This window comes from Argopecten irradians, chromosome 7, assembly GCF_041381155.1.
Source record: "Argopecten irradians isolate NY chromosome 7, Ai_NY, whole genome shotgun sequence".
Lineage (NCBI taxonomy): Eukaryota > Metazoa > Mollusca > Bivalvia > Pectinida > Pectinidae > Argopecten > Argopecten irradians.
In genome coordinates, this window is record NC_091140.1 from 42,372,219 (window position 1) to 42,395,192 (window position 22,974).

A 22,974-nucleotide genomic window follows, 5' to 3' on the forward strand; every position below is an offset into this window, starting at 1 on the left:
TCTCGATCAGTTTCAGCGCAATAATGAATTCGCGCAATCAGTCCACATTATTTAAGAAAATACCATAAATACAATCGTATTTTAATACTATGATCATCATTAAAATACTCACATTTACAATAAGCTGTTTAAGATTTTGCCTCGTATAGTAAGAGAGATTCTTGTGAATATGGCAAATCAATGTGTTAGGAAGGTATGGGAAGATTCGTATCGTGTCTTAATGTGATAAAGGGTTCCATTTTCTACTTTATTTTTATAGTGGTATTTTAATGACTTATAATGCTACCACCCTCCACCTGAAAAGAAATAAAAACAAAAGAAAACCCATATCTTTCCAACTTAGAAAGGGCAAATAATTCCTAATTCCTCAAAATCTTAAACACAGGACTCTGGTATATCTTGATTAGGTGGCCGCATTAAAACATTTTCTTCACATACTTATGTCTGTTGCAGAACCCACCTTTAGAACTGGAATGGCTGGTGGAACAGGGGACACCTTTTGACTCTGAATTATTCTCCTCCTACACCACGACGGGTGATAGTGTGGACTATGTGGTGTGGCCGGTGCTATACATGGGCGCGGGACTCACAGTACTGGCTAAAGGAGTGGCACAGGGATTTGATAAGTGAATATAGTTGTGTTAGATTTAGAGTGATTAATAGTTATAGATTTCTTGCCATATAAAATGCTTAAAAGTATTAAGAAAAAAATAGAAATTATTGAACATTTGAGTATGAATTATATAGGAAAATATGAGTTAAAGTTGATCTTTTCTGCTCGTTTTCAACTCGACATCATGTCCTCAACTCGCGTATCATATTCCACCTTTGCATATTCCAGGGTTGAGTTACATGCATCTGTCCTTGCGACCAGGTATTGAATATGTGACGTCATTATTTCGGGAGTAAATTTTAAACTCGTCGTTTTCTCTTTAAAATATGACTTTGAGCTCTTACAAATATAACGTTACAATTAGCACTTACCAACAAGGGCAGATCACTCTACAAACATACATACATTAAATGTATATGCCCCATTTGTAATTTTAGTCAATAGTTGTAATTAGTGTTATAATACTTTCATACAAATGAAAGGTTAGGTTCAGTGCGCTCGATTCGGAATCTTAAGTGCGAAAAAGGATGAATCAGTTTTTGTTGAAACGAGTTTTTGTTGAAATGCCAGTCTTGTCTTATTTTGTTATCATAGTAATCAAAGTCATCAATTTAGTAATAGATTACATTAATCACATTGTTTTTGTTTTTGCTTTTGTTCCATGTTTATTGCGTTTTGTTCTGAAAATGAAAGGCGTATTTTTTTTGTCCAAACTAATTTCATTCTACCGAAATATGTCATGATTTTATTCTTATTTTGGCTGAACTCAATAATTTTATGCCGATTTAAAAAAATTATCATTGATATAGAAAATAATTAATGTAAACATGACATTTTTTTCTTAAAAAGATCCTCGAAAGGTCCCCAAAACAGGTTTCAGTATTTCATTTGATCGAAAAGCGTATCACTTAGATTTAAAGCATCCTGTTTTATCAGGAGCAATATTTGCACATCAGAAATGCATTCATGCATTGTATTTTAAATAGAAAATTTGATTCTTCATATGCTAACACATGTTTATTCAGTGTACCACAATAACACTTAAAATACTATTAGACAGATAATATTTAAAATAATGTTCAAAGACGTATACTTGTTTTGACGATAGGATCTTTTTTCAGTAACAAACATCCTGTAAGCTATGTGTGGTACCTCTCGTGGCAAATAGTCTAGTATTTTTTCTGAATTTTTAAAACACATATTCGGATATTCCATGTGTTCCTTATATTGATAAAGATAATGATATGAAAAAATAATACATAAAAGTTATTATTAAATGTCTTCATAAGCATTTTACCCAGAAAAAGCACATACTACATTTAGCTGTTCCAATATTTACATGTAAATTCATATTTTATCTATTTTTTACCCGTTTTTGTATAGTATTTATACAGGTGTACAAAATACCCAAACATATACATTTTAATAGGTCTAAATGTAAATGTGAAGGTATATTGCTGTGAATACATAAAAAATCACCCATACAATTTAGATATAATTCGGTTAATTTTGTTAAAGACGCTCCATCGCTGACAAATGGTATTTTTTCACTATCAAAAACAGGATCAGACGATTTTCGATGTTTTTCTTTCATTACAAAAGTTTACTTACATACACAATTACCACCATTGACAAGTTAAAAATATGAAAAAATAATTAATTGGCATTCCAGAAAAAAATCCCGTGGCGCTATATCTGTAGTGGAAATAAGTACTGGATTGCGCATTGCAACCAAATGCAAAAGAAATTATCACTTTTTTGGTGTGTTAATTAGACATATGTACACGAATTAAAGGACCAATGAATTGTTTCAATATGATAAATAGTCATTTATGCTCTGTCGCGCCGTGGAGCCATCTTAGTAAATCAAGATATGCGAAAAGGTTATTTAAACAAGTTTACTATGTAGCTAAATAGGGGAATGTCATTAACCGGATAGACATTATAACTAGTGGATATATATATGGAATGTCCATTAGACGGATAGACATTATAACTAGTCCATATAGGGAATATCCATTAGACGGATATATATTATAACAAGTGCTATATAAGGAATGTCCATTACCTTAGACGGATATATTATAACTAGGGCTATATAAGGAATGTCCATTAGACGGATATATATTATAACTAGGGCTATATAAGGAATGTCCCAATTAGAAACGGCATTAGACGGATGGAGACTATAACTAGAGATTAGGGAATGTCCATTAGAATAGCCTAGTAGCATCACTGCAAAAAACTGTACAATATATGAATATTTACACTTAGAGATGTCTTCCATTAGACAGATGAGATTTCCTTCGGTGAATGCTCCCACATCGCGCATGAAATAGTTGTTAAGTTCTTTTATGTCATTTATGCTCTGTCGGCGGTGGAGCATTTTTTAAGCGTGGTTATCAGTGATACAATACACAAAAATAAATATAATGTTAAAGTAACAAAGTATGTTGTTACTTGTAAAATAAAAGTAGTTACTTGAATGAAAAGTTCAAACTGTTATCCTGTTACAAGAACTGCATTTGAACATTAATTGTGAATTAATATGTGTTTGCTAAATGACTGATACAAAAAATCAAAACGGTTGTTATTATAATGAATTTTTAATATTTATAGTGTTTATGTTATTTTAATATATCATTTAGATAAAAAGTCATGACATTGTCTTTAGTTTGTAGTTATTTTAATATCACAACGTTGATTGTAAATGAATGTGTATTTGTTAATGTTAATTATAAACTACAGAGAACAATAAAATTATGCTAATATGACTGTTTTTATTTTTTTTTCAATTCAAATATTCAATTAGATACCGTTACGTCATGCGCTGAAAGAAATAAAAACACTTGAAAATGAATTCAGTATTTGAGAAAACAAATCAATTTTGAAATGATAATATTTCTGTACGGAACTGTAAAGAACAATTACAAAAAGTATGATGAGATATAATTCATTTGAAAGCTACAAAACTACGAAGCAAACGTTGCATGTTACTTTCGATACATTGAAGATAAAAGAAATAGCGGGCGCCATTATAAGCATAACAAATTATAGGTTTTAAATATATTGCATTTTTGTAATGTATACTCGAATATTGGATAAGTTACACTATTATTTTTTATTTAATCAAACACTTACCTTAACTAATTTGTTCTAAACTCTACAAGAGGATATCTGAAAGAGATAAAACTTTGAATTAGTAATGGTTGATAGTTTTTTTCCTTTTAGATCGGTTTGATATGAATAAATTGTGACATAAAGAATGATCATGAAAAATATAGACCTTTTTTATCTGTTAAAGTAAAGATCAAATTAACATTTTCAACCAAAATGACGTTATATTGATTCCAAATCACGGTTTGCTTATGTAGCTTTAAAAACAATATATTTCATATGACGTAAAATGAAATAATCGTGTATCATATATTTTTTCTTATTCAGATTTGTTTAAAAGGTTGACGGGATCTTAAAGTTTCTCGAATGACTAGCTGCTCTGAATTAATCTCATCTTCATATCCAAAGGGCAGTTACTCACACAGATACAGATACACATATAATTGTGTTCAGAAAAAAGAAAAAAAAGAAGTTGAAAATTTTTCATGAAATTTTTATGATTTCGACCTGCAATAGATCTTAATTTCTCATGAAAGTTTATCTAGGTAAACATCAATTGAAAATGACCGGAAGTTTACCTAAATTTAATTGAAATTTCTCAGATTAAAATTTATTCTTGCTTTCTTCTCATTTTCAGTTGAATATCAAGTGAATTTCAGATAAAAGTTACCCAGATGCGTTTTTCATCTGTATACATTAGCTTGAATCGACAGTTGTGGAGAATTTATCTTTCATGCACACTACAGATGTACCTCTGATATTTTCGGACAGATGATCTTACCTTCAGACATCCCTTGCTATTTTAGAGAGTTGATCTAACTATCGCACTCCCCGCGATAATTTTGAAGAGTCCGATCTTACCTACAGTCCCCTCGGTATATTTGAAGAGTCGATCTTACATACACACTCCCCTCAGTATTTTTGGATAGTAGATCTTACCTACACACTCCCCTCAGTATTTTTGGATAGTAGAATTTACCTACACACTCCCCTCGGTATTTTTGGAGAGTAGATCTTACCTATACACTCCCCACGGTAATTTCGGAGTGATCGTTCCGGACAGCCGCAGTCTGACGTCAGATAAGCTTCTGTGACGTTTTCCTTACACACACAGTATAAATCGTTTTTGAATGTATGTAGCGCAGCCACACAGAGTTGTCCGGACAGACACACGTTCTCCACACACGGCGTGAAGTTATCCAGATCTACGAAAAAAATAGACCAATACAAACTATATCTTGTTTCTTATTTCATTTTTTAATTCCTTGTTATTTTTTCGTCAGCCAATCAATTCTTATCGTATAAGGTGCAAATTTACAATGAATATTTTTCTTCTACATAACGAAGAATGACTCTTAATTTGTAACAGGTAAGGTACAGATTAATTCGATGAATTATATGTTAACAATGAATGTTTTCGTCTAGATAATGAAGCATGACTCTAAATTAGTAACCACATATAGATCGTTCGTCATTAAGACTTGATGTTTTCTTCCAAAAGAGGAGCATTTGAATGGTCGATGTTCGAAATTCAATTTTTCGTCATTCAATATCAATCTTATGATACGTATACATATCTACTGTGTTAAAATTACGTTATTATATAAAAATATATTATATAATTGCCAAAAGAGAATATGATACAGTGTATTATTTTAACACTCTCAAATACAAGAATGACATATCAACAAATCGCTTAAGGAAAAAAATACATGTAAAAACGTAAGTGACCAATCAAGATGAATGTAAGAAAGAGAAGGAAAAGAGAATATAAGTTAAATGTATTATTTTGCAATATATGTAGTTTGAGAGAGAACCAACCGCCTTTCCCATGCTTGTGGACATTGTAACAATTGAGAAAGTTGACCCCAAGGACCCAAATATTGGCAGCCATCAAATGAATATAATTTCTGTGGCATTGAATTATTAAGAGTTGAAAATAAACGATGTCACCAGGGCAATTAACTTTGCCGGGAATATAGCAGACCCGCCGCAAAGAGAACCTACAATACAGTATATTGACGTTTGAAGTATCTTACCATTGCCATAACAGTGTCCACCAAATTCCTGTCCGGAACACTTCATCACTAATGCAGCAAAACATTTTTTTCATTTATTTATTTTTCATTTTTTTTCTCCATAACATACAATTACATAGATTTCTCATTCTCAACACACATTATATATTATGTTTTACCTAGAAAAGTACTCATTTTACATAACTCTAATGAAAAAAGGAGTATTAATATAGAACTTATTCTGAATCAGTTATGTTTTATTTTTACTTTCGGATGGTGCAAATATACAAAAGATATTTACAAACATTACGTAACTTTCTTGGTTTTTTTTAACATTTTAATAACATAAGAACCTTCGCATTCTAATTTTTAAGTTAATCATTATTCAGTATTTATATATATATAACGTGGAAGTCAAATGAAAAAGACGACATTTTACTTGCATCCTGAAGTCTTAGGTATTAGAGGTATGGTAGTTATCGCCCTTACCTTGGTCACATTTTGGCCCGCCGTACTCCTTGTCACAAACACACATCGGTTGTTTATACCTGTCCAATATGCACACTCCATGGTGACATTCCTGGCTACCACACATGTCACACTCCGCACCGGTCCAAGCGTCAGCACATTGACACGTGACGTCCGGGTCTCGGACGCATGTTCCGTTGTTATAACAATGATGATCACCACACTGCGTCAGAACTGGAGGAAAAGTTTCATGTTCATATTAATTAGTCAAATTATACAAATGTTTTATCAAAATATTTGACCATTTTGAACATTAAAATTAACAACCCCTAAAGTATGTTGTTTAATAATGAATCAAACGTTCTGATAAGTGACAGTTCTAGAAGCAAGTAGAATTTATGGCAAATTTGGTCGTCTAACTTAAACGACGAAAGATTTCAAATGATAAAATATATACTGGTTGGCGACAAGTTCTCGCCATGTACCAATTGATAACATTCGAATGTGAAGGCATGGTTTTGAGGATATCTGCTCATTAGTCCGTAAGAACCGGACGTGAATCAGTAATAATCTTAATTTATTGCCAATCGACGAGATGATCAACATATATGCTGGTGAACCCATCGATTTAAATCAAAAGCTAACAAAGCAGTGTGCTACTTGTGGAAAAAGTTTTAGTGTCAAAAGTAAGTGATTCTGAATTTCTTCGAAAAAGTGTTTACCCATATCACAATTTTCTCCTTCCCATCCCTCGTCACATAGACAACCAAAGTTATAAAATGACCGGAAGTAGCAGGAACCATGGGAACAAGAAGACACTCCGCGACAGTCAATTTCTGAAACAGGCGAAGAGATAACCATACAATTGGGAGTTACGTAGTTTGTAGGTAAAGAATAGGCATGGAAATGATGTTTCATATCAACATGCTTTCTGTATTACATCTATCAACATCAATTTATCGGCGAAACCAATGTAGAGCACACTTATGCATGGTAAAACAAAACAACATGTCTCATGGTTTATGAAGCAAAGATGAAGCAAAATTATCATTACATGGAATGGACACATCAGATGAATTTATTATTTTACAAAAGAAACATATCTTAAATCTAAAAGGAAATAAAACAAATGATGTCATTTCTTTATTTCATTATGATTTCATTAAACATCGAATGTATTATGACGTCATAACATTTTGATTTTTGATTCAGAGAGTAAATATACAATTCTACTAACCGACGCAAGTACCGTTGAGGTGTCTCACTTGACCTACAGGGCACCCACATGGAGAGGAATCGGAGGGGTTGAACTCATCCTTACAAAGACAGTAGATGCCTTCCGAATTAACGAGACATTCGGTACCAGGATGATTTTGACAATAGTTTTCCTGACAAGCTTCATACACGTAGTCTAGGAAACACAGGCAACAATGATTTCATCAAATCAAGTATGCTATGAAAACACAGATGAATATGTAAATTATAACTTGGATGTCTTGGAAGAGACATTCCTTTTATGTTATTCTCCGGTTTTCGTCAAATTTGCTCTAGATCAATGGTTATTGAAACTCAGAGCTTCGAAAACCGTATCACGTAATATCACATAAATAATTCTTCAAAAGCATAGTGTAATTAAATCAATGACTTTAGCTTGGTTCCAATATGAAAGACATCCGAAGAATTTGACTACATACATGATGTCAAAATAAATTTGAAAGCGTCGGAATGTACTCAAGTGAACATACTTACTGAAAGTATAACAACTTCCCCCAATAGATATCTCTGATGAATTGCACACAAGAGCTAAATGGGTAAAGAATCAAAAGCAAGTTATTCCAAACGTCAACTTGTTTTCAATGAAATATTTTGTCTTTTTAATTACTACAAATTAAAGTAGGTGTATTTTATGCAGATAGTTGTTTGGTTGGTTGACCCGTCGATAGCTAAGGTCCTATTATGTCAAACAACAAAAGATAAGACATTAACTATTCAATTTTGTCTTATTGTACATACTCATATTTGGTTGATTCTTCTGTGTTTTATTTAAGTCGCACATTGACAGGCAATCGCAGTAAATCAGAAAATCGCATATTCATTTATATAAAAGTAAATATGCGTTTCCTGTGGTTATTTTGTCAATTATTACGATCATATCTAATGCATTGTTTTTCTGTAAAAAAAATCAATAGCTAAGATATATTAATCAATTAATTCCATCATTTTAAACTTTGTGACATCACCACAAGTTATGATGACGTAGTTACCTACTTTCATTACAAGAGACACCCGTGTACCCAGGATCACACACACATTTGGCTGTGGTCCCGACCGTTATACATTCTCCCTGGTCACATGGTGTACCGGCACACAGGTCACATGATGTCCCGATCCAACTTCCGGAACAGAGACACGTCACGAACGGATCAGTGACACATATTCCGCCATTCGAACAGCCCGGGTTACATGGACTATCTGTTAAATAGTAGGAATATTCTGTACGCGTTTTTATTGATGTTTGTTTTCTGATAAGACTACATGAATTCCGACTATGTTCTTGTTTAAATTGCTCATCCTGATTTCACATGTACAGAAACAACGCCACTGCAATGAATGTGGACCACCAGCAAAACTATGAATTATGTACAAAGTAGCAATAGTAATGTAATAAAATTACGATACTTGCATAATATATTTTGTTTACCAAGACATCAGGTCCGACTTCCATATTCTCCAGGGATTTCATGCAAACACAAGTTCTACAAAACGTCGTTTTAAAAATGTACAATTACCTGTGGGAATCGCCATGGAGGTCGTAGTTGTATTTCCAGGTAGATTCGTTGCTGTGGCGACTGATGACGTCACGTATTTACCGGTAGTAGTAGTAGACACCGTCAACGGTTTAGGTGCTTGTGACGTTCCATGTGACGTCGTATCAACGTGGTCGGTATTTTGGTTTTGTGTGGTTGTTTGTGTCAAAGGAAGTGACGTCGATGTTACGTCATCGGAAGTTGATGAGAATATCGTAGTGTCTGTGTTTACATCGAAATGCGTTGTACTAAATAAGCCGTTTGACTCAGTAATTGGTGACTTAGTATCTTGACCAGTAGTGGATTGTGTTGTTTCCATTCCTTTGGTTGGCGAAGACTTATCTGGCAGTTTAGGCGATGTAAAAATACTAGGAACATTTGTTGACGTTTCTAAATCTGTAGCTGTGCTTGTGTTATCGGTTGGAATAGTCGACGTAGTCATCTTGTCGGAAGTCGTAGATGTATATTTTGTGTCAATGGCCATTGATCCTGTTGTTAAAGTTTCCTCTGTAGTTGTTACTGCATAATGTATGAAAAATGCTTTCTTTAAAAACTTTAAAAACATGGAACATTTTATAAATTTTGTAAATTAAAGCAGTAAAACTTATAAGCTCTAGTATTCGTATGAAATTTTATACAACAAAATACATTGTTAAAATTTCGCTGTCTTTTACTAGACAAGTAATCAGCTTTGAAAAGTAACGAAATGATATTTTGTGCGTCCAGTATGAAGTAATGTAATGCCCATAGCAAATATCGCAAACGTCATGTTTCAAAATAAAGGTTGATATTTCAAATTATCGATCTCTTTCTAGAATTGGTAACAGCTAACAGGAATTGTGTTAAATCCGGACATTTTTATTCTGTATATGTATATTACAGAGCTATTTATCCTTAATGTCGGGTATTTATTGTGACGTCACGTGTTTGCGAGCGTAATTTTTAATTTTTTCTGTTTGTTTGTTTGATTAACTTCCTATTGACAGCTAGGGTCATGTAAGGACGGCCTCCCATGTATGCGATGTGTAGCGTGTATGAAGTGCGCGGTGCATGTTTTGGGAGACTGCGGTATATTCATGTTGTGTCTTCTTGTACAGCTCTCGATATCACTTAAGCATGCCACGAAAGATACCAAGCAATACACCCCACCCGGTTACATTATATTGACAACGGGTGAACCAGTCGTCCTACTTACAGTATGCTGAGCGCTAAGCAGGAGCAGAAAATACCACTTTTATAGACTTTGGTCTGTCTCGACCAGGGGACAGAACCAAGAGCATACCTCACAGGGGCAAGCGTTCAACAGAAGGCCAAAAGTGAGGCGGTGTTAAGAAAAACGTTAGGAAGAAGAGAACAGATAATATCCTAAATTTAGTCGCCTTTTACGATCATGCAATAGGGGCAGCAGATACAATTCTAACGCTCTACTTGAAGGGCCGCCATTTTTTCGGAGTAAATAGCGTGGGTTTTGCTCACAACATGATGACGTTAAAACCGATACCCCTCCTCAAGGAAGGATTAGCCTGTATTACGCTAAATGATAACATAAAAGACCATAACCCACGTTAGATACATCCTCACCTGTCTGACTGTTGGAGATATAGGGCTCTGTTATACACCAGCTAACCTGTTTGTCTGTAGGAGATATAGGGCTCTGTTAGACAACAACTCACCTGTCTGACTGTAGGAGATACAGGGCTCTGTTATACTCGAACTAACCTGTCTGTCTGTAGGAGATATAGCGCTCTGTTAGACCCCAACTCACATGTCTGACTTAGGAAATATAGGGCTCTGTTAGACACCAACTCACCTGTCTGGCTGTAGGAGATATAGGGCTCTGTTAGACACCAACTCACCTGTCTGGATGTAGGAGATATAGGGCCCTGTTAGACACCAACTCACCTGTCTGACTGTAGGAAATATAGGGCTCTGTTAGACACCAATTCACCTGTATGACTGTAGGAGATATAGGGCTCTGTTAGACACCAACTCACCTGTCTGACTGTAGGATATATAGGGCTCTGTTAAACACCAACTCACCTGTCTGACTTAGGAAATATAGGGCTCTGTTAAACACCAACTCACCTGTCTGGCTGTAGGAAATATAGGGCTCTGTTAGACACCAACTCACCTGTCTGGCTGTAGGAGATATAGGGCTCTGTTATACTCGAACTAACCTGTCTGTCTGTAGGAGATAGAGCGCTCTGTTAGACCCCAACTCACCTGTCTGGCTGTAGGAAATATAGGGCTCTGTTAGACACCAACTCACCTGTCTAACTGTAGGAGATACAGGGCTCTGTTATACTCGAACTAACCTGTCTGTCTGTAGGAGATATAGCGCTCTGTTAGACCCCAACTCACCTGTCTGACTTAGGAAATATAGGGCTCTGTTAGACACCAACTCACCTGTCTGACTGTAGGAGATACAGGGCTCTGTTATACTCGAACTAACCTGTCTGTCTGTAGGAGATATAGCGCTCTGTTAGACACCAACTCACCTGTCTGGCTGTAGGAGATATAGGGCTCTGTTAGACACACTCACCTGTCTGGCTGTAGGGGATATAGGGCTCTGATAGACACACTTACCTGTCTGGCTGTAGGAGATATAGGGCCCTGTTAGACACACTCACTTGTCTGGCTGTAGGAGATATAGGGCTCTGTTAGACACCAACTCACCTGTCTGGCTGTAGGAGATATAGGGCCCTGTTAGACACACTCACTTGTCTGGCTGTAGGAGATATAGGGCTCTGTTAGACACCAACTCACCTGTCTGGATGTAAGATATATAGGACTCCGTTAGACACGCTCACCTGTCTGGCTGTAGGAGATATAGGGCTCTGATAGACACACTCACCTGTCTGGCTGTAGGAGATATAGGGCTCTGATAGACACCAACTCACCTGTCTGGCTGTAGGAGATATAGGGCTCTGTTGTAGTAAGGAAGGATATTCCTTGTCCCCCTATACATTGCTGATGTACGACACTGCCGTCCCTAACTATGTATCCTATCTATACAATTAAAAATATCATATTTATTTTGAATTATTTATTACATATGTATTTATATTTTCTATAAATTAATTATGATTACGTATCCTTATTATAATCAAAGGTACATATTTAAACCGAAATAATCTTGATTTTTTTAAAATAACTGTTAAATGAGTAAGATACAATTGAATAATTTAATTCCATGTGCTACAGTTATTTCTATTGGATCTTTGAATGTTTTTTCCAAATTAAAAAAAAAAAAAAAAAAAAAAAAAAAAAAACAACAGATGAGCATTCTTTCTGCTTCGCGTTTATGAAGATTGTCCTTCAATTTTTTTTGTCTATGACTTCATAAACCCCAAAGATATTTCGAATAATGCTAAAAAGTCCTCAACAATTATCAACTAACCGTTAATGCTACAATCATCATTATTTCATAAACAATTAATCAATGATTTTGTTTTGCAGCGTCATCCTAATTACCGCGCAGTAATTGGCTATCACGCACAATAAATCTTCGGAAAGTTAACTCAAACGGTTTTTTAATACATGTTTTATTTAAACTATTGAAAATGTTTCGACTGAATACATATGTGATATTTGTTTTAAGAACCTAGACACTTTTTATTTTCAAGAAAGTACTCACTATATGAAATTGATGAAATATTATATTCTTTTTGAAATCTACAGCCACCCATGCCGAGTTTTCCTCGTTTGTGTGAGCTATAGGTAGACACTCTCCTCGAATGGCGAGACCAATGACTTCTCGCGAGATATCCGGGCCAGTATAGATTTTCTTTGTGGAGCCTGTCACACAGAGACAGTCAGCGGAAAACGTGACTTTCAACGTCATCATGGTCACGAAACTGAACAGGAACCACATCTTGAAGTCTAGATCATAAACACAAATGTATATCGCATAATAAAGGGTTAACACATATCAGTTTTGTCATAATGAATCATATTATTTCCTTTTCATTGTAGCAATGGTCAATACAAGCTTGGATTTTTTTTAGCTCGATCGGTTGACTCCTCCTGCTAGATGTAGTGGCTATGGTTACAACTATTCCTCATAATAACACAGGAGTATATGTATCGTAATCAAAATACAAACCTATCTATAATGGACGTCAAAAGGACATATCATACTTAATGGAAAGGTGTCTTTTATATAGAGGTAAATTAGAAAATTGCTAATGGGGTCGATGACATCGATATCATTGACAAGTGTCCGGTTTCATTATCCATATCTAAAAACTATGAATAATCGTAACAGAAACAGTCTTTTCATATAATGTCCAAATATTATTTTACACAATAGATAAAAATTGGAATGTTGTAAAAAAGAATAGTAAACCTCAATATCATGCCATTTTTAGTTTTAAAAAATCCTAATATCCTTCATTCTCGAAATTAGTTCCATATTATACTGTCAATACTCAAAATGAAAATAAATTACAAAATCTTATCATTCATTTGTTTAAATGAAAATATATCCAATTAAATTTTTCTAAAGATTACGGCTATCAATTTGCACCTTTAACACCGTAAAGCCTAATATTTTCGCGGGGATGATATTTTCGCGGGACATTGCTATGATCGCGAAAATTTGATCCGCGAAATATTGAAAAATGGTTGAATGATATCTACCCTTAAAATCCATATCGCAAAAAATTAAAACCACTAATATTAGATTTTCATGTTTTTACATCAAATCACGAAAATTTTCATTTGCGAACATAACCGGCTCTACGTTAGTTCAGGAATCTATAAAACAATCATCATTATTCCAAAACGATTTTTCCTCAGTACATAGAACGTTTCGTCATATGGCGTATTGATAAAATATAGATAGTGTTATCGTTAGATCATATCATATCAATGATAGCGTAGGTCGAGGAATTTTATAAATTATTTATTAAACCAAAATAGACTTGGTAAATTAAAACAAAAGTGAATGGAAATAAGTATTGTGATATGTCACATGAAGACATTTCAGAACAGGCCTACCTCTACGTTGAACTGATTTAGAAAACAATAAAGTATTCAATGTTACAATAAGTACTAGTTTAACTTACCTTCGATCTGTAGTAAAGGTTAAGTACACCAAGTTCCTTATCAGTGGTCATCTACCTGCTGACCTTGGATTACGAAATGACACACTGCCAGACTAACCGAAATTCGTAAGGTCAAAATAACTCGTCTTGCTTGTCGTCATAAGGAACTCAAAAAAGAGTGGCTTTGTCAACAACGAAACAAGTAAACAACTTCAAAACAACGTGTATGTAACAAGAATTTTTTTAATAAACTAGAATTTAATTGTCTTAACAATACTCAATCATATTTTCTATTGAATAACGGAACTAAAATCATGAAATACTGCCATTAATACATCTGATTACCAACACTTACGATAACCATAACTCATTTGCTAAAAATATCCTATCGAATTATAATTTTAAAATAAATACTTTTTTCCTTAGTCTACTGTGAAACTGATCGACGTATTTCTTTGTAGGAACAATAAATACTTTAAGACGCATATAGATAATTATTAAATTAAGATATTGTAGGTAAACGGAGTAACAGAATAAAAAAATAAATAAATAGAATATGTGTATTGTATTCCTTAGAGTTATAAGTGCCGTAATGATCATGCTCACGAATGAAGAAGAGCTTTTAATATGATATTCGCCACCAAAAATTATCAACATTTTGAAAATTACAATAGTTACGATGTATATGTTTTAATTTTACAAGCACAAATAAGAACAACTGAAAATGATATTGACAGTACTGCCAAAAGTCATTTTATTTACACATACAATTTATTGAAATGAAAACATACGGTCAGACCATGAAGCTTAGTTGATGTCTGCCATTCCTTTTCACATTTTTAAGTATTATTTTTAATTATAACTTCTATAGATATATTTCAATCGAAACATACATAAAGCATAAAAAACAAGAATTTTCCAGTGCATAAATTCTCTGTTGTAACTACATGTAGTGATTATACACTATCAAACATGTTTGTCTATTCATTTGAATGATTTTCATAGCTTTATTCATTTTACCTGATAGTTTTCAATAGATTACTGAAAAAAAACATTAGCATGTCAAACTTTTCGCTCAGTTACGACACATATAACTTTTATATCGGGGTTCAAATTTGTTAAATATTATACGGATATGCTGTCATGCTGTTCATTTTCCTTCGATGTGTTCACCATAGATCATTTTGTTGAATCACGATCCGGATTTAAAACAGAATCTTTTTTTCTTGACGAGCCATATCACACCAACTATTCCCACCACCGCCACAAGCGATCCCATAATTCCCCCAACAATGGCGGCCACATTTGTTGTAGATGTTCCCGTCATGGAAGTTTTATTAGCTGAAATGTCAAAATATGAAATGTCTTTTTGTATTGACTGCTAGTGAGTGCTCTTCATATTGTTCATTAAATAATGATAGCACACCCACTTCCACATGAGCAGAAATGTTTTTACGACTTCTATTTCTTATGAGATGTGACGTAATTTTCATACTCTCGAACAAAAAAGAGATTTTATTATTTTATTCACCACCACAAATTACCAACATTCTGCGTATTACAATACTTAGAATGCAAAGGTTTTAATTTTAAACCTACAAATAAGAGCTGAAAATGAGTTTTTGCCAGTACTAACAAAAATCAATATACATCATCTTCAACGTAGTGAAATGAGAACATACCGACAGAAGTTGTGGTCTAAAATTCTATCTTACAGGTAAACAGTTTCAATAGTAATTGTAATGTGTTTTAACAAACATTTATGAGACAACACACATATTTGTCTGTACATTTGAGTGATGTTCACAGGTTAATTCATCAATCCTGATATTTTTCAATAGATTAATTGAAGAAAAAAAAATAGCATTACAAAATTTTCGCCCAGATACGACACATATGTAACGATCAACAACGACAGATGTTAAGAGCCTACAAGAGACCAAAACATGAAACCAGGATCTATAATATATTCTGTAACCAACATGAAAGAAAACAATATCTACACAGTTTGTCACGCTAAAGAAACAACTTGGGATAATGTATTTACAAAGGAAATGAAGAAATTCACTCTATCAGTAATTGTAAATATTACTTGATGTTTCCTGTGGTTGAGATGATGTGTCCTGTGGTACACCTGACGTCGTTGTTGATGTTGTAGTTGTTGTTGTTGTAGTTGTTGTTGATGTTGTTGTAGTTGTTGTTGATGTTGATGCTGTGGTGGTTGTTGGATCACAAGGGTTAGAAGCAAATGCTGGACTGGAACCTAGTGTTGTCGCCGTTCCTGAAAAATAAATCATTTCAAACAAACTGAGAGAAAAAAGTAATTGAACATTATATATTTGAATTATACAAATACTTTAAAAAATTCGACCAAACACCTAAAGCTAAATTAGATGGTACAACTTGAAATCGCTTTTTTGTTGTCCATGTGCATCTTTTATGTAAATTGCAAATAGTGGTTAGAGGGAAATAGCGAAGAGAATGAAAGATATATTTGTGACTCCGAACATTTTTCTCTCATACCTCGATGTTTTATTACAATTTCAAAACTATGATATCCCACCATTGTGAAATAAGTTTGAAAAAACTTCACTGCAAAGGTGCATCATGTTGTTTGAATTTTTGTTTATAGTAAAAGCAGTCTAGTTTCTGACAAAAATGTTGAAAATTTACAGAGTAACTACTAATGATATCAGTAGCCACGTAATACAGCCTCGACATGAGTGAATTGTATAAGACCAGCCAGTATTAAACCCGTGGGTATAGAAGAATATAAATCATAAAGAGAATGGAATTAGTTCGTAGGAAACTCTTTTTCAATTTTCCAGCTAGAATCAAAGTTGCATTGAAACCTTCAGCCGCAAATAAAAGACGTTTAAAAATGCATTCACCGTTAGCTCCCATTACAGTGTATTCTGTAACCTGTAGCGAGATGGACGTTGGATTCTGGGCACAAATCGTGCAGATATCCGACACGGAGTCTATGGTGAGCCTCGCCGTAGATCGAACCTCTGTTGATGTGCCTGTCTTCACTATGTTAGAATCAACACCTAAAAGAAACAAAATAGAATAGTGAAATTATGTTTCTTTAACCTCATCCTCGATACTCCATGGATTACTTTCACTGTCGTTATATTTCACTCTGGACTTTTTCTTTATTGCAAAAAGAAACCAGTTCAGATGAAAGAAGCTGATCAATCACAGGCCAGCAGAGATTTTCTTTGAAGATTACAGTGAAAGCGACGCCCATTTTCAAAGCCATTCAACCACAGTGCACCGTTATTCGATTCTTTTGATCTACATTAAAATACCAAACAACCTGTTGCAAAAACACTTAGCCTTCAGCGTTGCTGTGATATATTCCACGGGTGGATATAACGACAGTGATAGTAACCACTTGATTATTGAGATTGTTTCATTTTCACCCCATATAACGAATGCTTATTTACCCCTGACTACAAACAAGTAGGCCACAATTATTGTTCCGGTATCGTGAATTATTTATCACTCAAATTCATCTTGTTCCACCAGACGTTGTGACGAAAATTTATATAATCAACCATGCTGTTGGATCAGAAAAATACGCCACAAGTCTCGATGGGGCGTTTCAGTGTCTTTGCCGCCACCTTTTTCTGTTATATTGTATACTGTTATTTTCTAGGCAAGAGTTCAGATAACTTATTTATAATTATATGCCTGTTCATTGGTGCGCAGGTTTATGAATATATTTGAAACTGCAACAAATGCGGCATATGTAAATGGAGAAATAAATGTGAGTGCGATTCACACCTTGGACTGATGACGTAGTCCCGAAATATAATAAAATAAATGAATAAAGTAATCAATACACATTTCTTATAATGTCACGTTTAGTGTTGATATTTTGTATTTATCACAGCCATATCATACGGCCATGTCATAACTATCGTAAGACACATGTGTTATAGCACTATTATGACGTCATATGTAGTTTTGATGTCATAATCTATATATGACGTCGCATGATTGTCTCAGTAGACGGAAACGCCACATCCGAACCGGATTTCTACTGTTTTATATAGATACGAAATTTAAAGGTTTACTTATATTTTAAGTTTACTTTATACTTTTTTATTATTTAAAGTTATGTGATAACTAGATATTTACACTCGTGACTATGTGATATGAAAATTATCAAAATCGTTATATAATTTAAAGCTTAAGGCTTGTGGATTATCAAATTATTGAACTCATGTAAGATCCTCTATTTGTCAAATGTCCCGATATAGTTTCATTCTGTGTGGAAAATGGAGAGCATTTTCAATTATCATGAGTTTTTTTCTCATTCTGTCGTTATTATTTTGATCTGTAAGAGTTACTTCCCTTTAAAGGGAAGAAAAATAGAAAGTTCTGAATGGTCATAGGGAAGTAACTTGGATAAATCAGAATGGTGTTTGGTGAAGTTATACCATTAAAATCTTGTAATCAATACCAAATAGAGTTTTACTGTCACGTATTACTGTTCGTATCTGGATAAAAAGGCAGATCGCCTAGAAAATTTGAAAAAATAAATTCCACAGGGTTGGAATTACTTCTTTGTCCCACAACACAACTTTTCAAACTGTTGATATATAAATGAACAAGCCAATAACTAAACTGATAATTTATTAAGAACACATTAAAAACGATTATTTGCAAAACAATGTACAAAGAAATCAAAGAATACTTGCTTGTCATTAAATGGTAGTAGAATTTGTTACTAGACACTGTATTGACCAGCATACAAACATACAGGTAGTAGTCATCACCAGCCACGTTGATACTCGACGATCTGGAAAAAAGCGCCAAGTACTGTAATTCTACTGTCGTTCGCGGTTACTTAACTTCCATCATCGTGAAGATTAACTTTTCTGGGTGGCAAATCATAACATTAATATCAAAACTTATTCGACAAAATAAAACATTATCCAAACAAAACTAGACAAAGGAAAGCTGCTGAGGAAACCAATATCGGTTGGATTTAAAAACCCGGTGGAAGTACAAAATGAAAAGAATCAGGAAGTGCAGTTGTTTAAGCTATAATACTGTATTTCCGACATCTTTGAAGTGTCGTGGCAGCTGAGAAGCACAAAGAATTCTAATTAAAAATTGACAATGGAAAAGTTGACGGGCTTTTCACCAACTAGGAATTACGGTCAAGATCATTTATATAAAAACCTTGAAAATACTCTATCTTAGCATGCTGCATATACTATATCAGCTTTCTGTGCCTTCCAGGACTTCACACGAAGATGTTTCAAGATTTAAGGTTATTTAAACCCTCTCATGTGCCTGAATAAAGGTCAAGGTCATTCATATTAACAAACTTATTTGCCTTTTATCTCAGCATGCTAAATGTTCAGTGATAGGTCTTTAGGCATTCCAGAATCTGAGAGGAAGATTTTGAATTATCAGTTCTTCCTTAAAAATGCACTTTTGAACGTTGACCCTTATTTCAAACCGGAAAGTTGATGTTTTAAAGAAAAAGTGTTACTTAGATGTTTGTTCCAATTTTGATTCTACATAAGATATATGAAAAGGAAAGAAAAATCATTATGCCATTAGCGTAATATTGACAGAAGTTTAAAACTGGAAGTGAGGTCATAGCTGCCATATTTGATTTTTGACCAGCATACAGATATTGTGTCATACCTTCAACTCATGCCGTAAAATATGGCGGGTTCATTGGCGTATCTCTTACCATTTCGGAGATCCTTTGTATGTTACTTTGGGTACAGTGGAATATTAAAAAATATCTTAAAACAATAGGTCTTTTCATCCATAGGTGAAACGCCCTAATTAATGTAAGAGTCACAAGAGATGTAAAACGTTAAACTTAGACATTTTATACAGTGAATATTACATCATAAAGATTAGAGGAACAACAAGAATGTTGATAAATAATTCTTTCTTATACAAACTAATGTTCATTATTTTGTTAAGTTTACCTCGATAAAACCAAATCGCCATCTTTGATCAGACAGGTCCATGTTGTGACGTCAGAGCCTCTGTAGGAGAGATCGTAGCCCTGCATGGTATTGGTACTAAATGTTATGGCTGTACGTCCGAGAGAGTCTCCCCAGAAACCTCCACCCCAGGGATACGTACAGGTCGTGCTCACCAAACCTTAATATATAAAGTGATGTTTAGACAAATCTGTCTATAAAGGCCACCCAAGGGGAATGTTCTTATACATTCTTTATGAGTATATCTAAAGTGCCATAAGTGGGTGGAAATTAGATATGTCTTTTTGTCTTTATTAATCTATTGAAAGTCATCAAGTTTCATGAATAAAGCTGTGAAAATCATTAAAGGAGTTTTATTAGTTTAACGTTCTATTAACAGCTCGGGTCATGTAAAGACGTGCCAGGTTTGTTGGTGGAGAAAAGCCGGAATACCCGAAGCAAAACCACCGACTAGCGGTCAGTACCTGGCAACTGCCCCACATGGGATTCGAATTCGCGACCCAGAGATGGAGGGCTTGTTTGGTTTGGTAATATGTCGAGATATTTTAACCACCATGATTTTGGACTTCTCCTTCAAACTTGGAAAAGATTCTATTAATACCTTCTTTAATCCTTCAAATAAAGTGAAAGGAGGTTGAAAATGATAAAATTGGCAAAAGTTTGGATAAGAAAAAATGTCTCCATTTTTGTCAATCATATCTTGAACTGTTATTATTCCTCTCTCATACCAGTCTTTCCAGTAAACTGGTTTTTTATCAATGGTAAAGAGAGATTTGAACCACAAAGGTTCTGCTAATATATACATGTCATCGGGAAGAAATACATTTTTAACCTCTGAAAGCATCAAGTCAAACTTTATATATATAATCACGAATATCCATTTCTTTTGCAATATGTGATAGAGTAACCTAAAAAGGCATATGGTGAGGTATTTAATGCTCACTTGACAAAATTCTGTGAAAAAAAAATTGAAAATCAAAAAATATTTATGACGATGTTATGTCGTGTATATATCACAATCAAAACAGAAACTAACACATTTGGGATTTTTTTTCTTCTTCTATATTATTTCCTCTAGCTATCAATGAAACATAACAAATTGGTGTTGCATATTGATTTCTGCAGACGTATATTGCTTCTGTAAATTGCAGACTATCTTATTGAATGTTAACAAGTGGTGTTTTTAGTGTACTGTAGTGTGTTATACATCGACATATGAATTACATGAAACATACAGTCAAACAACTCTTAAGAGACTTTCCAAGGGAAGTTCAAAATGAGATATAGCATGACTTCATACACGGGTCAATATGTTTTGAAATATGAAATGACTTATTATAATTGTTCATATATTTTTTATAGATTAATCTGATTTGCAAGCTACTTATAAACTTAACAGTACGAGAATGAAACGAAATACTATATATGGGTATATGAAATGTTAAAATTTTTGTTTACTTAAAGGCCCACTACCTTTCCGAAACAGCTTATAATGTCTAAAATGTAAAACGAGATTGACAATATTGTAGGGTCACAAAAATTATTAGCTTACCGTTAATATTACATTAGTCATCACCTTATGAACAATTTAATCAAAATAAATAAAATTATACTTTTCATAACGCGGATCGTCTTGTGTTTCCCGACGTCGTCATAATTACCACGCGTTAGTTGAGTATCACTGCGCTAGACGGCAAAACAGCGAAGTATATCTTTACTCTTAACAAAGACTACGCAGGAAATTTTGCATTTTTTTGGTGTTGTAATGTCATCTTAGACTATTCTTGTATTCGGAAAGGTAGTAGGCCTTTAATCAATAGTTTTAATTAAATTACATTATATTGATAGTAAACGTATATACCTACCAAAATATCCAAACCATACAAGTATACACATCCACATCTGAGTCATGTCGTCACAGCGAATATTCCTGGTGTGTTATTCAGAGAAAAGAATCCTTCACATATTGATAGGAGGATCCCAACAAAACAATGATGCCCAAACAAATCAATCATAACAAAATTACAATATCCATATTGCCCATCAGCGCTATCTGGTGGGTGAGGACTCTTTACGTCAAACGTCACATTTTAGATCCAAACTTAATCCGATGTATGTGACATTGTCATCTTTAATTCAATTCATATTCATCCAACAATGATATTCGTTAAAAATTTAGATGTCAAAAATCGTAATTTATAAATTTCAGTGCAATGCTGCCGCTATCGCCAATAGCGAATCACTGATGTGTAACGGATTACGCTGACAACTATTGTTGAGAAAATGATGTCTCGGTATGCAGTGAAACAAGTGTATTACACAAGGGAATACACTGCAGTCACGCGAAACATAATTCAAATAAATGACGAGTGTTTTTGTAACTGTCAATCAGGATATAGCAACCTGCGTGATCAGATCAATTTACAACTAGTAAATATTTAAACATGTAGATATATTTTCACATATAAAAAACTGTAAATATATAATTGAACTTACTATTGAGGCTGTTTATTGTTTGGTTATAATAACGAAATATTTGCTATACAAGACAAAGAGTATGAACTGTGAGGTATTTTAAGATACAGATGTCAACAAATCCCTTGTCAAGGTAATAGAATAAATCTTGTTCCGCCTATCGTCTTTGTACGGCAGCACAGACTTGACATGGAAACTGTGTTTGTTATATTGCACAAAAATATGTCTTTGAATGAAGGGTTAAGGAATTTCTTTACTTTACGTACTCACGTAAAATGGATTACTGTCTCGTTGAGGAAAAATACTTTTTTTATACTACAAAAGCATGCTTTACTATTTTTTGTCAGACACAAAATGTTTTACAAAAGTATTTAGAAGATTTACTTCAGCATTCTTCTCAATATTTTTGGGGGTTATGAAGTCATAGACCTAAAATGGAAGGAC

At 33.9% G+C, this 22,974-nt stretch overlaps 3 protein-coding genes across 4 annotated transcripts in view; 1 reads left to right on the forward strand and 2 right to left on the reverse strand.

The window, feature by feature from the left end:
* The window catches only part of LOC138328494 (uncharacterized), a 12,802-nt gene extending 11,789 nt beyond the window's left edge, over nucleotides 1–1,013 (forward strand). For both annotated transcript variants that reach the window (XM_069275327.1, XM_069275326.1), the window contains one exon: nucleotides 454–1,013. In XM_069275327.1, coding sequence (XP_069131428.1) covers nucleotides 454–630 — 177 coding nt within the window. In that variant the 3' untranslated portion in view covers nucleotides 631–1,013. The remainder of the gene's footprint in view (nucleotides 1–453) is intronic.
* A 2,366-nt stretch (nucleotides 1,014–3,379) lies between these two features.
* LOC138326946 (protein jagged-2-like) lies at nucleotides 3,380–13,313 on the reverse strand. The gene is made up of 12 exons (XM_069272915.1): nucleotides 12,661–13,313; nucleotides 11,924–12,032; nucleotides 9,006–9,542; nucleotides 8,485–8,688; nucleotides 7,966–8,019; nucleotides 7,454–7,627; nucleotides 6,939–7,052; nucleotides 6,238–6,450; nucleotides 5,770–5,817; nucleotides 4,750–4,935; nucleotides 3,755–3,790; nucleotides 3,380–3,443 (listed from the first exon to the last, which is right to left on the reverse strand). The coding sequence occupies exons 1-11, from the start codon at nucleotides 12,895–12,897 to the stop codon at nucleotides 3,777–3,779; spliced, it is 1,890 nt and encodes a 629-aa protein (XP_069129016.1). The 5' UTR covers nucleotides 12,898–13,313; the 3' UTR covers nucleotides 3,380–3,443; nucleotides 3,755–3,776.
* Nucleotides 13,314–14,001: 688 nt separating this feature from the next.
* LOC138328497 (uncharacterized) lies at nucleotides 14,002–22,436 on the reverse strand. Its single transcript, XM_069275331.1, has 6 exons — nucleotides 21,921–22,436; nucleotides 20,038–20,215; nucleotides 18,781–18,881; nucleotides 16,963–17,121; nucleotides 16,164–16,352; nucleotides 14,002–15,412 (listed from the first exon to the last, which is right to left on the reverse strand). Exons 1-6 carry the CDS (start codon nucleotides 21,964–21,966, stop codon nucleotides 15,264–15,266), a joined length of 822 nt encoding a protein of 273 aa, XP_069131432.1. The 5' UTR covers nucleotides 21,967–22,436; the 3' UTR covers nucleotides 14,002–15,263.
* Nucleotides 22,437–22,974: the final 538 nt, after the last annotated feature.